Below are 16,741 nucleotides of genomic sequence, written 5' to 3' on the forward strand. Positions count from 1 at the left end.
TGGGAATGCGGACATCCTGTTAGAAATACAGAAATGAAATCATTATCGTAGCGAAGAGAGACACAAACCCAACAGGTACCACATTAGTACGACTTTATACATCAACCATCTCCACAAATGGAAAAGAGTTTGACAGAAAATATAACGGGATAAAAAAATTATTCCGATAGATAAAAATTTAACTATAATGGGTGCCTTGGATTCAGTAGTAGGGAAAGGAACAGAGAGATAAATAGTATCAGAACACAGGGTGGGAGGAAATAATGAGAGGGGAAGCCGCCTGCTAGAATAATGTAATCATTGCCAACACCTAGTTCAAGAATCATATAGCGAGACTGACTATTTGGAAGAGGCCTGAGAACACTGGGCGTGTCATCGAAGTCGAATTTAGCAGCTGTGTCGTATTCGAACAACGAGATAGCAGAATTTGACAGTCTTCTCTACCTATAGTCGACTTTAAGTAGTTTCTTACCGTCTTTAATTTGCTGAAACTGTGTAGACATGATGCATCAATCTTCGCTCTTCGGATAAACATCGCATGACCTTTACGTAAAAAAAAAAAAAAGCAGCAAAACATCCAAGCAGGGATCTTTTTCGCGTTCTTCATCACCTGTTTCTACTGGAATTTGATAGCCGGATTTTTGTTAAGTGACTCAGCTGTATCGAAATTTGCGCTATATTCGGCACAAAACCTGGAGCATATTATTCAAAATAAGTACTGTGTCGCCATCCTAAATACTCAGATATTGCTAAGTTCTATGTAATAGAGGTTCCTTATCAAATAAGGAGCTCTCTGGAGACCGTCACCACTTCACAAGTGTGATATGACAACAGTAAACAAAACACTTTAGGAGGTGGCCATTTTCTTTATCAGGCAATCCATTAGGTATCTGACGCACTCTAAGAATTTTCCTCGCGTCACAAAGACACGAGTGTTCCAACTGCTGGCCCTAGTCTGAAAGCTTTCATCTGGGATGTCTCCAGTCCCTGCGCCCCGCACGCTGTCCTCAGCAGGTCCTCTGGACGCCCGAGTGCCTCTGGCTGCCAACACTGGGACACTGTGTCCGGCCTCTGTGGTGGGCCGAGGCGGCGCCGGCTGTCCGCTCCCTCAGTGTGGAGCCAGACTACTGCTGAGGTGGAGGGCAGCCACCGTCCCACAGCTGTCTGACCAGCAGGCAGAGCGGAAGCCGCAGTTTCACTACCTGTTTCCGACCTTTGGGAGGTGAAGTACACAGTGACACTTCGAGTTTATATCTGTACATCATAACCTGCGTTTCCGATCTTGTAACGAAGTTTACTTATGCTGGAAAGTACAGCAATTTCTGCCTTCTGGCATTTTGAATTTTATCTCTCGAACATTTCAAGGAAGAAATTTAAAGTTGTAAGACATGTTACTAGAAGGAATGCATTTCTTTGTGAAACTCCTGTGCCATAACGCTGAAATAACACATCCATAAATTACAATCAGAAACCATGATTTTTGTTAAATGAGAAAATTTCATTAAGTACCGCGTATTTTGGTCTGGTGATTGTGGATATGAAGTAATAATTCCTCTTTTTCGGGCTGCAATTTTTTGTAACGTATTTAGTTGGCTACTTCTGAATATGAAGTTACAATCGTTCTCTCCTTACTATAATAATGTGAATATATTTTAAGCTACATTATTTAGTATTGCTCATTAACATTTGTTACTGTTATCTGAAGTTAAAATTATTTATCATTGCGCACTAACATTTGTTTGTGATACTTGCAGGTACTACTATACTGAAATACCTTCCTGTAAGAAGAATATTTAACCAGATGCGTATACCAGTGAAATCAGAACCATTCTATGTTTGTCATGTTATAAACTTTGTTGACAATTATAATTTAGAACTTCGTAGTTTTTTATTGTTTTGTCATTGTATATAACGTGTTTGTATACTAACAGTGCCCCACACGTGCGTCAACCACACAAACACTTTTCGTCACATCTGTGGAGAGGTAGCTTTTAAATCTCAAACGGGAAATATAACCCCATTGATAAGAAAATCATACCAATTTTATTTTGGCTGTAAAATAGGAGACCATGGTACATCCTGGGTCCCACGCCTATGTTGTGACTCATGTGTGACTCTGTTAAGTGTATGGCTGAAAATATGATCTCAACACATGCGATTTTGTGTTCCCATAGTTTGCAGAGAACCACAGAATCATTTAACTGACTGCTATTTCTGCAGTACACAGATCTCTGGAGTAACATTGGAGACGAAGCACACTGTCCAGCATTCTGATTTTGTTTGAGCTAGATGGCCTGTGTCCCACCCTTCAAGCCTGCCCATCCCTCAAAGACCAGAAACATGGACTTTGGAAGTTGATTAGACCAAGGGAAAAGCATTTTCCGAACTGAGGTTCAGTCTGGTAATAAAAAACAGGATCCATTGTTTTCCAACACAAACGTGTCAACTGAACCTCATATGATTTCACAGTCTGTATTAAGCGATCTGGTTCGTGATGCTGACTCATCGAAGAAACAAGTAGTTTCAAGGATGAAAGGATGGAGTGTTCTGGTTAAAAGTGCAAGGTTATGTTTTTTCGTAAAAGCCAACAATAGTTTGAACATCTTTTCTCCAAGTAAGATAACTTGGTGTACTGTAATGATGTGGACAGTATATCAAAAGACATTGGGAATCCGCACAATCTCAATGAATGGCGACTTTTCATTGATTCTTGTAAGACATGTTTCAAAGAAGTCCTTCTGCACGACGGCAGCCAGTATCCTTCGATCCCTCTTACAAATGCTGCATATATGAAGGAATCATATGAGAACATGAAGCTTGTGCTGAACAGTATAAAATATAATATCTATGAATGGCATATATTTGGGGATCTGAAAATGAGAAGTCCTGCTTGTTAGGTTACAACTAGGATACACGAAGTTCCCTTATTTACCTTTGTGAGTGGGAGAGCAGGGACAGGAAAAACCACTACCTTCGGAAACAATGGTCACAGAGAGAAACTCTCACTGTTTGAATCAAAATTGTCGTTAATTAACCACTTGTGAACTCAGAGAATGTTTATCTTCCAACAGTACACGCCAAGCTGGGCTTGACCAGGAATATTGTCAAAGCGATGGATCGTTCTCGCAAAGGCTTTGAGTTCCTCAAAACCAAACTGTGTAGGATCAGTGACGCCAAGATCAAGGGAGGCATTTTTATTGGTTCACAAATAATAGAGCTAATGAATAATCCTGCAATCGAAGAAAGTTTGAATGAAGCTGAGACAGCTGCATGTAGATCCTTCCAAAGCGTTGAAATAAACTTCCTGCGAATCCATAACGCTGTTAACTGTGAAGAACTTGTTAGTCAGCTTATTGAGAATTATAGGAAACTTGGTTGTAGTATGACTTTGAAACTCTATTTCTTGCACTCACCTTTAGACGTCTTGCCCTTCAACCGTGGCGTGTAACTGATAAACGTGGTTCACAAAAATTTACATTCTAGGCACTATACACAAAACGTAGCATTTTTCGGCGTTAAATTAATACGAAATTTCATCGATTTTAAATGCATCTGTTTTTTAAAAAAAATATATGTCTATTGGAAAAGATTTGAAATCAGCAGACAAATCATCATATAAATCACCTTCCAGTTTCCAATTAACAAACAAAAAGATTAATTTTGTTACCGAGTGCTACCGAAGCAGCGACTGTTATAAAAAAAACAGTAATGTTATTTACAGAAAAAAGCGTACCTTGTGGCTTCCGTTTGATTTCAGTCATTTGGACACTTGAAGGGGAATTCATCTCTGTGTCACGAAAGCAGCAACACGAGTCGCAGGGACGACGCCTCAACTGGCTGACAGGTGTTCACAGTGAGAGACTGCTGAACTGTGCAGTCTCGCGGCAACCAGTTCAAAAAGGTCACAGAAAGAATTCTGAGGTTTCGCGTTTCTGCACAGAAAATTTTCTCTCCTTCACCATGAAATGAGCAGGTCAAGAACTGGACAACTTTGGCATGAAGTTTCATCCACCATACATCAGCCTGTTTCCATTGAAAAATACACTACTGGCCTTTAAAATTGCTACACCACGAAGATGGCGTACTACAGACGCGAACTTTAACCGACAGGAACAAGATGCTGTGATATGTAAATGATTAGCTTCTCAGAGCATTCACACAAGGTTGGCGCCAGTGGCGACACCTAAAACGCGCTGACATGAGGAAAGTTTCCAACCGATTTCTTATACACAAACAGCAGTTAACCGGCGTTGCCTGGTGAAACGTTATTGTGATGCCTCGTGTAAAGAGGAGAAATGCGTACCATCACGTTTCCGACTTTGATAAAGGTCGGATTGTAGTCTATCGCGATTGCAGTTTATCGTATCGCGACATTGCTTCTCGCATTGGTCGAGATCCAATGACTGTTAGCAGAATATGGAATCGGTGTGTTCAGGAGGGTAATACGGAACGCCGTGCTGAATACCAACGGCCTCGTATCACTAGCAGTCTAGATGACAGACATCTTATCCGCTTGGCTGTAACGGATCGTGCAGCCATGTCTCGATCCCTGAGTCAACAGATGGGGACGTTTGGAAGACAATAACCATCTGCACGAACAGTTCGACGACGTTTGCAGCAGCATGGACTATCAGCTCGGAGACCATGGCTGCCGTTACCCCTGACACTGTATCACAGACAGGAGCGCCTGTGATGGTGTACTCAACGACGAACCTGGGTGCACGAATGGCAAAACGTCATTTTTTCGGATGAATCCAGGTTCTTTTTACACTATCATGATGGTCGCATCCGTGTTTGGCGACAACGCTGTGAACGCACATTGGCAGCCTGTATTCGTCATCGCCATACTGGCGTATCACCTAGCATGATGGTATGGGGTGCCGTTAGTTACACGTCTCGGTCACCTCTTGTTCGCATTGACAGCACTTTGAACAGTGGACGTTACATTTCAGGTGTTTTACGACCCGTGGCTCTACCCTTCATTCGATCCCTGCGAAACGCTACATTTCATCAGGATAATGCACGACCGCTTGTTGCAGGTCCTGTACGGGCCTTTCTGGATACAGAAAATGTTCAACTGCTGACCTGGCCATCTCTCACCAATTTAAAACGGTGGTCAATGGTGGCCGAGCAACTGGCTCGTCACAATACGCCAGTCACTACTCTTGACGAACTGTGGTATCGTGTTAAAGCTGCATGGGCAGCTGTACCTGTACACGCCATCCAAGCCCTATTTCACACAATGCCCAGGCGTATCAAGGCCGTTATAACGGCCAGAGGTGGTTGTTCTGGGTACTGATGTCTCAGGATCTATGCACCCAAATTGCGTGAAAATGTAATCACATGTCATTTCTAGTATAATATATTTGTCCAATGAATACCCGTTTATCATCTGCATTTCGTCTTGGTGTAGCAATTTTAATGGCCAGTAGTGTATTTGTCTTCCTGCAACATCTATTGTCTACAAGCCTCAGGTCGTCACTTTTTTTTCGTTTTTTGTTTTTCTTCGGACCTCCCACACATCCAGGACGGTGAACTAGGGACCCCACATCTGGTTCCGTCCCCCACCTTAGCTCCGCCTCCCCAAACTAGCCACGTCCCCCTATGTTGCAGCGCCTGCTGTGGCGGCCGTGTCTGCGCGGCTCCAGACCCCGCCAGTATTGAGTTGTGCCTGCGGCGAGTATTTGTGGCCGCCATTGCTGTCCCATCCACTGTCGCAAGTCTGACGGTCAGGATCCCATGACTGTCGTGCGAACTCGGAAGCAGTGGGTTCAGGATGTGCGTGCTCGGTGGGGTGCTCGATTTCAACATCCTCACGCCGTTTCCAGCCATGAGAAAAGTGACTGCTTGCTTGGCCACTCACTATCGTATATCCGTCTCACAACGGTGAGTCGAGAAATGACTTTGATAACTGCAAGTTGAGTTCTCACATGGACAACGTGAGGATGTCTGCAGTACAGAGCTTTGTCATTACGGGAACCATTGTTTCAGCTTTCATTGACAGAACAATATAGATGGCCACACTGACAATCGTACACCCAACAAAAGCACAGCCCCTAGCTGTAGCACCATGTTATCGTATTGGAAGAGTCATTGTTCTCTATTCGGAAACACAATGGATGTGTGTGTGTGTGCCAAGGAGAATAAGTACTGCCAGACTGTATTTTTCATTACCCATTACAGGGTGACTGCGCGAAGATTTTAAGGACTTCCAGAGCTGATGTGAAAATGTATCAGTCTGAGACAAGGGATCCAAGTCAGGAAGTAAACCAACCGGAAGTTGTAAGCGAAAATTTTCCTCTGTCAGTGGATAAGATGTACCAGAAGATTTGTTGCTAAGGATGTACACTACGAAACTTTCAGACGTTATTTTGAAGGCCAAAACAAGAAGAAAGTCAAGTAAACATTGTCTTTAGAGTGCATACCTTAACAGCTATGAGTACTTGTTCATCTTCGATAATGTGAGACGTGTCTCTTCCACTGAAGATGCTCTTAAAATTTGCATTTCACAGCCAATATTTAGTGGACTTTTTTCATGTTTTTCTCCGTACTACCTCCTCCAAAATTATGGAAAGCAATCTGCAGGCAGTGAAATAACATAAATAAATTGAAAGTTTGATGTTCAAACTGAGATTGGGACAATATTTTCTGCCATATAGAGTCAAGTTTTAATCAGTATCAGGGTGCGCTCTGACTTTTTGCCTTGAGAGAAATCAAATGACCGTGTGGGACTAGATAGACGGATTGTATAAGTCTTCTAAAGTGAGGTTGTAACACCTGGTGACAGACGCTCGAGATAAACCGCACGCTGATACGCGCCACATCATGAACAGTAACCCGAGGAGCACGTGCGAGGCACGGTGACGTCACGCGGCTACCTGCAGGCGCATAAGGACTGGCGGGCTGTGTCGCTGAGCCCACTGCGACTCCAGTAGCTGTCGGGACGCCCTGTGTGTTGGCTGCGGCGACGAGCATCACTTGCCTGCAGACACCCCTCCCCCACTCTACGGTGAGTCCAGTTCACCCTTACGGTTTCTTCATATACTGAGTCAGTGCCCCATTGTACTTCGAGTCGATAATTCCTCTTCCAACTTTGGATTCAATTTAGTCTGTATTTTGTACCGTTGCAATTATCAAATGAACACCGTCCAACGTGAAGTACAGGCAATGGCTGTCACTTCCACTTGTCTTGTACCGTCGAGCATCCACGACGTTACGGTTTGCGGTGTGGCGGGGTTCGGTTTTCCTTCTTATTGTTATTACATTCACACAGTTCAATCTACCAAACTCAATAGGCCTCACGTCTGCTCGTTGTCCCTTCTCTCTGTCGTAGCAGGTGCTGTCTAGGTGCTACAAAGCAGCGTTAAAGAAATCACCACCCAATACCTACCAGAGAGACGCCGCGGAACTCTACTTCAAAATCAGTTCCTGAAGGTTTATGATAAATATCCGGCGTCTGGATTCTACCTTCATGTAGCAAAATGCTTAAATTTCTGTTGATTATTTATTTCCAATAAGCCTCATGAAATGGCTATTAAGTACATATTTACGTGTGCAGTTATATTGTCTCTGCAAGTTTACAGTAGTAAAGATGTGATACACTTAGTCATCCGAAAGCAGCCAAAATTCGGTCGATTCAGTGTTCTTCCTTTACAGAAGTGCTCGCCATACTACTCTGTCACGAATGCGAAAAGTGTCACGCGGATTTTGTAAGTTTGACAGGAATATTTCACACGCGGTTATCTTTCACACGGAGGCGCATTAACCAAAATGTGCCACACACAATTTACTTTCTGTTAGTAGTAACAGAACCCAATTTTCGTCTCTAACTCTTGAATTTACATACTGTTTGCGAAGAGCGACCTACCATAATGTGTTCGGTAAAATGATCCGGAAGCGACTACCTAGGCAGTATCATCTTATGGGTAACACACACCACGCGCCTTGCAGGAACCTCTCAATTCTGATTTTCTGTTGATCTGAAAGACCAATCAGAACACTCTTTCTAAATGATTCTTGCGGCAAAATGCCCTCTTATCCATTCACAGTTTAGAAAGTAATTTTACATAAGCAAAATTTCAATTCATTACATTGGATTTAATTATGAACCAAAATAACAACAAACTTATTTAGTTCCTATTTTTTTCTAGGTGCCTTGTACTAAATCATGCACAATCAGACGTATGACACATGAATCGTGGTTCTTCCTACATTTTTTTCTCACGGATTTCCTCATTCACTCACAGTCACTCTCTTGCACTCTCATAACAAAATATGACTGAATATTAATTTTAAAACGTTCCAATATTACGTCAAATTAAAATTGCAAATGTTATAAAATGAAAAATTCTGGATGACTGATTGTTACGAGCTGACTTTCTCATAATAGCTCCACATGATGTTGAAAGTTAATATAGTGCCGTTACTAGATCGGTTTTAAAATACCAGAATGTCCTTTGTCATTTTAAAGTTAATTCTCTATCTTCAAAACTATGATAAATGACGAAATGAAATTTGGACAGTATAATTTTAGCAATAATAAAAATAACTAATGTAGTTTATTAAGATTCATATGGATAATAAATATTCGTAGCGTTCCACTGGCAGGTTCATTCACTGCCACAGGTGGTATCTGATATATGTGTATCAGCCCCGTCCTAACAAAAGAAACAAAACGAACGAATCTCCTGCAACAGCTGGCGCTCATGGCTACACACTTTGCTGCACCTATGATAACACGCATTAACATGCTTCGTTACAGATTGTATTACGTTTTGTCTCACGTTTCGAAGATAAAAAGGTACTACTTCTGCTTAAGCCTTAACGTAATAAACTAGCAGACAACAAGAAGCATAAAGCCTCTCGATTTGGTGTTTAAATTGTATTCTATCTCATAAAAAATTTTACTTCACTTCAGCAGCAGAGTTATTAGCACTCTTATCGTCCAGAAAATTAAGGGCAGATCACTTTGTCGACAATCTTCTATCAATTACACAGAGCACAAATATTGAACGTCATACGTTATACTGTGTATGACGCACATAATTTAAACAGGACTGGATGTCAGAACAACTAACACTACAGAATTAACATAAGAGTTAAATGGCAATAGCTCTTTATACTTCGGTTTATTCCCAAACAAGTCATGGTATAACCGTAATCTTAGGTGGAAACATTTATCGTAAAAGCGTACAAAAAAAAAGTGAAACATAATCAGACTTCTCAGTAACGTAACTTTTGCACCACGAAGGAAATGGTAATTCACTTCAAGATTATAATCAGACATAGTAGCTGCTATTCCCAAATGATATGCATATTCTTTTATATAGAATATGTATGTGACAGAACCACCTGTAAACAGGCGCTGCAAGACGTTAAGCCCTATGGTCCTGTGCTAATAGAGAGTCGTTTTTACCTCCAGTGTAATTATTCACACGTTCTGAGATAAAGGCAAAGGACTCACCTTTGCGTTAGGGAACTTTTCGCCGTGATCATGCCAAACAGGTCAACGGTAACGGTGAGATAACGAAGCAAGAAATTCTCTTCATTTGCAAGTTATACGTTTTTGTGTTAAATAATACGTGATTTAATGTTAAGACAGGAAGAAATTGCTTCGTTTGTGGTTTTCTCCCACCCTGCACCGCAGCAGTAAGCTGGTATGAAAATTTACAATTAAGGATAAAGTGAATCAGTCGATTTTCTTTTTAACTGGAACCTTGCTTTCTCTATGAGTGAGTCATGATCAAGAGACTTCGGATTTGATGACGTTATTTGCGATTGATGGTTATCATAACTTTGTCGAACTGCTAAAAGTGTCTTACGTGAGTGTAATTCAGTTATCTGTTTTGACTTCAATATTTACCACAAGAATTTAAATCTGTTCCATTCAACAGCGTGAGTGGATTTGGTTACCTGCGATAATGCACCCGTTTACTATAGAGATCTGCGCGTCCTTTTTGTAAGGAAAATAGAAACAGAAAAAATTTGTTAGCGTGTAACCGTTGCTTCAATTATAGGCACCAATATAATAGAGGAAATTCTTTCATGCATTTTAAGCAGGCTACTGTCATACCGCGCTAAATAAAAACACGAGATTATTCCAGGAGCGCAGTATATTTTTGGAATTATGCAGTCGTCTGTTCGTGGCTTGAAGATCGTTACAGCTGCTGCCGCTGCTGTTGCACAGAGCAGTCAGCGGTGTCATGCAGCGAGTCTGGCTTCAGATGCGATACAGGGCACGTAAACGTCGTTACGGCTGTGAAAGGTTAATGTCGCAAATGTGGAGAAGAATTACGAGATCTGAAACTTCCTGGCAGATTAAAACTGTGTGCCGGACCGAGACTCTAAATCGGGACCTTTGCCTTTCGCGGGCAAGTGCTCTACCAACTGAGCTACCCAAGCACGACTCACGCTACAAACTACTACAAAGTTTGGAAAGTAGGAGACGAGGTACTGGCAGAAGTAAAGCTGTGAGGACGGGGCGTGAGTCGTGCTTGGGTAGCTCAGTTGGTAGAGCACTTGCCAGCGAAAGGCAAAGGTCCCGAGTTAGAGTCTCGGTCCGGCACACAGTTTTAGTCTGACAGGAAGTTTAATATCAGCGCACACTCCGCTGCAGAGTGAAAATCTCATTCTGGAAACATCCCCCAGGCTGTGGCTAAGCCATGTCTCCGGAATATCCTTTCTTTCAGGAGTGCTAGTTCTGCAAGTTTCGCAGGAGAGCTTCTGTAAAGATTGGAAAGTAGGAGACGAGGTACCGGCAGAAGTAAAGCTGTTAGGACAGGGCGTGAGACGTGCTTGGGTAGCTCAGTTGGTAGAGCACTTGCCCGGGAAAGGCAAAGGTCCCGAGTTCGAGTCTCGGTCCGGCACACAGTTTTAATCTGCCAGGAAGTTTCATATCAGCGCACACTCCGCTGCAGAGTGAAAATATCATTCTGAATTAGGAGATCTGTTGAATGAAATAAACAGTGTAATGGGCACAGATTAAGGATTGAGAATACATCGAAGAAAAATGAAAATATGAATAATAGCAGAAACGAGAAAAGTGGGAAACCTACGTTCAGAATTGCGGATCACAAAGTAGACGAATTCAAGAAAAGCTGCTAACTCCGCAGCAAAATAACCCATAACAGATGGAGTAAGAAGGACATAAAAAGCAGACTAGAACTCGAAAAAGGCATTCATGGCCAAGAGAAATGTAGTAGTATCAAACATATGCATTAATTTGAGGAACAAATTTCCGAGAACGTATGTTTCAGACGAGAAGCGAAACATTTGAGATGTGGTGCTGCAGAAGAATGTGTAAAAATTGGGTGGACTAGTAAGTTAAGGAATGAGGAGGTTCCCCTCAGAATTAATGAGGAAAGGAATGTACGGAAAACATTGACAAGAAGAAGTGACAGGATGATATGACATCTGCTAAGAGATGAGGAAATAACTTGCATGGTACTATGAGGAACTGTATAGGATAAAAAGTGTAGAGGGAGATAGAGATTGGAATACATCCAGCAAATAATTGAGGGTGTAGGTTGCAAATGCTGCTGTAAGATCACAAGTTTGGCACAGAACGAGAATTCGTGGCGGGCCGCGTTAAACCAGTCAAAAGGCTGACGACTCAAATATAAAAAAGGTGGAGAAATTTTAATTGCTGATAATGCTGTAGTAGGAGAGAGAGCATTAAACCAGAAGGCAGGGTGGTACATGACTGAAGTTGCAACACATGCAAATCATGAATGTTAAAATGACATGACTGAGAAGTTTTGGGTGCTGGGATATGATTAAATAAAAATGGTACCGGTAATTGAGAGAGGTATAATGTAGCAGTATATGTTACTAAACTCCTGTTCTAGAGTGTATGGGAAGATTTCCATTTCTTCAGTGCTGAGTCGTTGGATATGACGGGAGCGGACATGCAGTCTCAACGTGATTTTGTCTTGTGCTTTATTTCGACTTACATCCTTCAGATCTTGGTCCGTAATCTTAAGCCGTGGTGTATCTGTAGTACATTTTCCATCCACATATCTATTATTTCTTTTAGGGGTCTTCAAGTTTCAATAGATAACCAATAACATAAACTCTGTTTAATGACAGTATTCTACAAACTAACCTTTCGTGGTATGCTGTTAGAAGCGCATCCCAAACATAAAAAACGATTGATAACATAACAAGTGGCGAAATCCCTAATAGAGTGTGAGAAGGGGACAGTTGCCTCCTTTCGTCAGTCTCCTGGGTCCACGTCTCACAGCCACACAGTGCCACACTCCAAACATGCCCTTTCTGAACCATTTTTTCTCATTTGTTGGTAGTCACTTTTGGAGGTTAATATTTTCTTGATTATATTGATGGAACTTTTTTCGTTGGTAGTTCTGCTTCCTATTTCATATTTGCTTCTTACAGCTCTGGTGATCTGCCTTCTCAAGTAAGTAAACAAGTAAACATGTTGCAGTAGATTGTCACATACATGTACTGGAACACTGATTAGCTGTTCTTTGTCACAAATAGTCACATTTGGTTCAGACCGATTTATTTACATGTTATATCCCTTCCACATAACTTTTACCATTTATTCGAGATTTCTTCATTATCAGGTAAAAAGTGTGTGACAAGCACATCAATTCTTTTGTCATCTAGTATATTATCCTTCTCCTTTTTATGAAGCTCCCATACAAGTTATCGGTCTCTAATAATGAGAAATGGTGAAACAAAGTTTCTCTCTTATTTCTAGTTTCTTCAGAGCCTAAAACACTTTCTGTGTATCTACAAAAGCTATGAATGTTGCAATCAAATTTATGGAAGATAATTTAAGAACTAATTTTAAACCTAACATTCCTTCCCTGATTCCTCTGCTTTATGGAAGCCAAATTGAAATTCTGAGAAAGTGGGATAACTGAACACGATGGAGGTCATTATATTATGATACATTCGTAACTAGGCTAAATTATCCGTAATTTTAGCTTCATTTATATACTGTTTGCTTTAAGGACCGGCAATGCAATGCGTCAAGATATTGCCTGCCTACAGGCGCCTAACACTAAGTACTTCTTCATACTGTCAAAACCCTGGCTATATGAGTCGCTCATTCTATAGCCCATAATAGCGATTAAGGATGCACTTTGATATGATCCTGTTGCATTTACAGGCAGTTGAAAGTTTCTTTGCCCATTTGTTGCTATTTTGTTGAGTATATTAATGCTTCTCTAACACACAACCCAGGGGTGTTCTCGTCGATATTTATACCAAGGTGCGTTTGTGATTCTTCTCTGTTTACTGGTTGGTCATTTATTCTGATTGGTGGCTTTTACAGTCTTTGCAATATTTACTAATACATGGGCTGTTTTGTGCGCTGTTACTGTAAGTTTGTTTCTTATGCACAAATTACTTAGTCTTGCAAGAACTTCCCTACTAATTTAGCTCTTGTACTGCCATATTTAGTAGATCGTCTGCATAGGAGATGCAACCTCTAGTATTCGTTATGCTCTGAAGCTGGCTCGTTAATGACAACGATCAGAAACTTGTGGGCAGCTTTTAGTGACGTTTTTCACAATTGATGGTATAGTCAGTTGTAAGCCCATCATAGGCTCAAATGGTTCAAATGCGTCTGAGCACTATGCGACTTAACTTCTGAGGTCATCAGTCGCCTAGAACTTAGAACCAATTAAACCTAACTAACCTAAGGACAGCACACACATCCATGCCTGAGGCAGGATTTGAACCTGCTACAGTAGCGGTCGCTCGGTTCCAGACTGTAGCACCTAGAGCCGCACGGCCACTTCGGCCGGCCCATCATAGGCCTTCCACTCTACAATGTGGTGTCTAAATTTTTACTTTTCAACGCTGGTATTCATATTGGGTTCTGCACATGCGTGATTTTCTAAAATCAGAAAGTTGATACCCCTATTCGTGACAAGAAGGCCCAGTGTCCAGTTGTCAAAACATTTACTAACTTTCGCTCGAGATTGGTCTGCCTGTGGCTCGTACAGGTATAGAGAGTACTGTGCCAGGAGAAAGGGCTGCTGAGTGTCGCCATGTTCCAGAGTCATCGACAATGGAACCCACCCAGGAGGTTATGGAGACCACAGCCGTGGACCTGGGCGCCCTTCTGGACGCAGGGGACGGCGCAGTCGTCACACTGGTGGCGGGCGGCACCCGTCTCGTGGCGCACAGGGCCGTGTTGGCCGATAGAAGTCCCGTGTTTGGCGGCATGTTTCGCCACGACACACTGGAAGCCTTCAATGGTGAGGTCGCAATCGCGGACGTGGAGGGTCCAGTGCTCCGCCAGCTGGTCGCCTACCTCTACACCCTCCAGGCCCCTCAGCTGCCCAGCCTGGCCCCCGACCTGCTGGCAGCCGCTGATAAATACGGCGTGTCGGCCCTGAAGGCTCGGTGCGAGCAGCTCGTGGCCGCTCAGCTGTCCGTCGAGACAGCGGCGGCCACAGCTGTTCTGGCGATCAGGCACTCCTGCACCAGCCTCAGGGAGGCCGCCGTTAATTTCATTAAGGCCAATGTCGCCCAGGTTATGACCACATGGGGCTGGGCTGACGCAGTGCGCACTCAGCCAGAAGAAGTGGTCACACTGAGTCAGCTGCTCGCGAGTCCTCCAGCAGAAAGCAGGTAAGCTTGTGACGAGCCACTTGTCTGTGTTTCTTTTTTGTGTTTCCATGCCAATAATTATACTTAATGTTCGAGTATTTTAGAGCAGAGACACATCTGTCAGTTTTTGGTGTTGTGATGTTTTTCATAACTAATCTAGAGCAATGAAATTTTGGCAACACATTTGTCTAGGTAACATATGTAACTGATTAACATCACAGGTTAATGTAAGCGCCAGATTTGCCATTGAAGCCGGCTGGAGTGGCCTTGCGGTCCTAGCCGCTACAGTCTGGAGCCGGGCGACTGCTATGGTCGCAGGTTCGAATCCTGCCTCGGGCGTGGATGTGTGTGATGTCCTTAGGTTAGTTAGGTTTAATTAGTTCTAAGTTCTAGGCGACTGATGACCTCAAAACTTAAGTTGCATAGTGCTCAGAGCCATTTGAACCATTCTTTTTTTTTTTGCCATTGAAAATGTGACACACTGGGACATTAATAAACTGTGTAATCGCCAGAATGTTGAATGCAAGGATGCAAATGTTAATGCATTGTGATGATAGGTAACAGATGTCAATTTGTGTGATTGATTTCCACGCTCGTTGCACTTGGTCGATCAGTACAGGGACAGCTAATGAGTTAATGATGTGTGGGGATGCTGCTGGAGTTTTCATCCGATTGGAGACAGACAGGGCGATCGAGCAGATCAAGGCAACATGTCGGCACTATGTAGAGCATCTTGTATTTCAACAACTGTTATGTGGGCGAGCGTTATCCTATTGAAAATACCTCCTGGAATGTTTTTCATGAATGGCAGCACAACAGATCGAATCACCAGACTGACACATTTTAAGTCAGGATGCATGGGATAACGACGACAGTGCTCCTGTTCTCACATGAAACTGCACCAAAGACCATAATTCTAGCTGTAGAGCATCTTGTATTTCAACAACTGTTATGTGGGTGAGCGTTATCCTATTGAAAATACCTCCTGGAATGTTTTTCATGAATGGCAGCACAACAGATCGAATCACCAGACTGACACATTTTAAGTCAGGATGCATGGGATAACGACGACAGTGCTCCTGTTCTCACATGAAACTGCACCAAAGACCATAATTCCAGCTGTAGGTCCAACGTGCCTAGCATGAAGACAGATTGGCTTCAAGTCCTCAACTGGCCTCCTCCTAAAAAACTTCCAGCCATCACTGGCACCGAGGCAGAACCAGATCCATCAGAAAACACGACAGACATCCATCCTGCTCTCTAATGTTCTCTCGCTTCACCCCACTGAAGTTGCAAATGATGGTGGTTTGGGGTCAGTGGAATGCACGATATAGGGCGTCCGGCTCGCAGCTGACTTTGATGTAATCGATTTCTAATATTTGGTTTCGCCACTGTAGAGCCAACTGCTGCTCAAATTATTGCTACATATGCAGTACGATAATGGCATCTTTGTCCCAACCATCTCACCCCGCCCAGCCTCGAAGGTAGGTACGCACAAGATTCCTAGAGTACTTCATCATCACAGCACCGTTACTGGCACCACTCTTATGCGACTGGCACGAAATCTGGACTGACATAATAACTCAGATGTAGTAACAAGCCTACTAACTTTCTTTATGTCGAACAACCCCTTCTTGGTGCTGCAATTTTTTCTCTATTAGTGTTCATGATCGCTGACGTCCATTTTCTTGTATCTCTTGATGTTTTCCTGAACTTAATGTAACAGCTTCAATTAATATTATAGCTGAACTGCGTTTATTAACAGGTAAGCTAGCAAATGAAAATAAAGGAAGAGAGAAATCTTTTGTAGCTTTATAAATTGTTTTCACCTTAGGTGCTGTCATCTGTTCTATTAAATTCTATGTGTGGAATAACCAGTCATTTAGATTCCGGCATCAAGCCTCTGATCAAAATGTACATTGATTGTGGACAGAGCAGATAGTGATCTTTACAATTTACAGGTACGTCATGAAAGTGTGCGGGTCTTTTTCGGTGTGCTGTACAGGTTCACTGTTAACCTGTTGATGCAAAAGAATCTTTATCGCTGTTGGCTGCCTCTGCTGCTGCCGACAAGGGGGTACATATAAATGGCGTCATGCTACGTATAGAGAAGATGAAGATGAGGAGCAAGTCTGTCACCCAATACCAGCACTAT

General features: G+C 42.5%; 1 protein-coding gene and 1 non-coding gene across 2 annotated transcripts in view; both read left to right on the forward strand.

The window, feature by feature from the left end:
* Positions 1-974: 974 nt before the first annotated feature.
* LOC124712484 (putative ankyrin-containing lipoprotein Lxx09580) overlaps positions 975-16,741 on the forward strand; it is a 32,281-nt gene continuing 16,514 nt past the window's right edge. The window contains exon 1 of the mRNA XM_047242778.1: positions 975-1,222. Coding sequence (XP_047098734.1) covers positions 975-1,222 — 248 coding nt within the window. The remainder of the gene's footprint in view (positions 1,223-16,741) is intronic.
* On the forward strand, positions 10,792-10,866 carry Trnas-gga. The gene has a single exon. It is a non-coding gene; the product is annotated as a tRNA-Ser (tRNA).

Source organism: Schistocerca piceifrons, chromosome 8 (genome assembly GCF_021461385.2).
Source record: "Schistocerca piceifrons isolate TAMUIC-IGC-003096 chromosome 8, iqSchPice1.1, whole genome shotgun sequence".
In the NCBI taxonomy this organism is placed as follows: Eukaryota; Metazoa; Arthropoda; class Insecta; order Orthoptera; family Acrididae; genus Schistocerca; species Schistocerca piceifrons.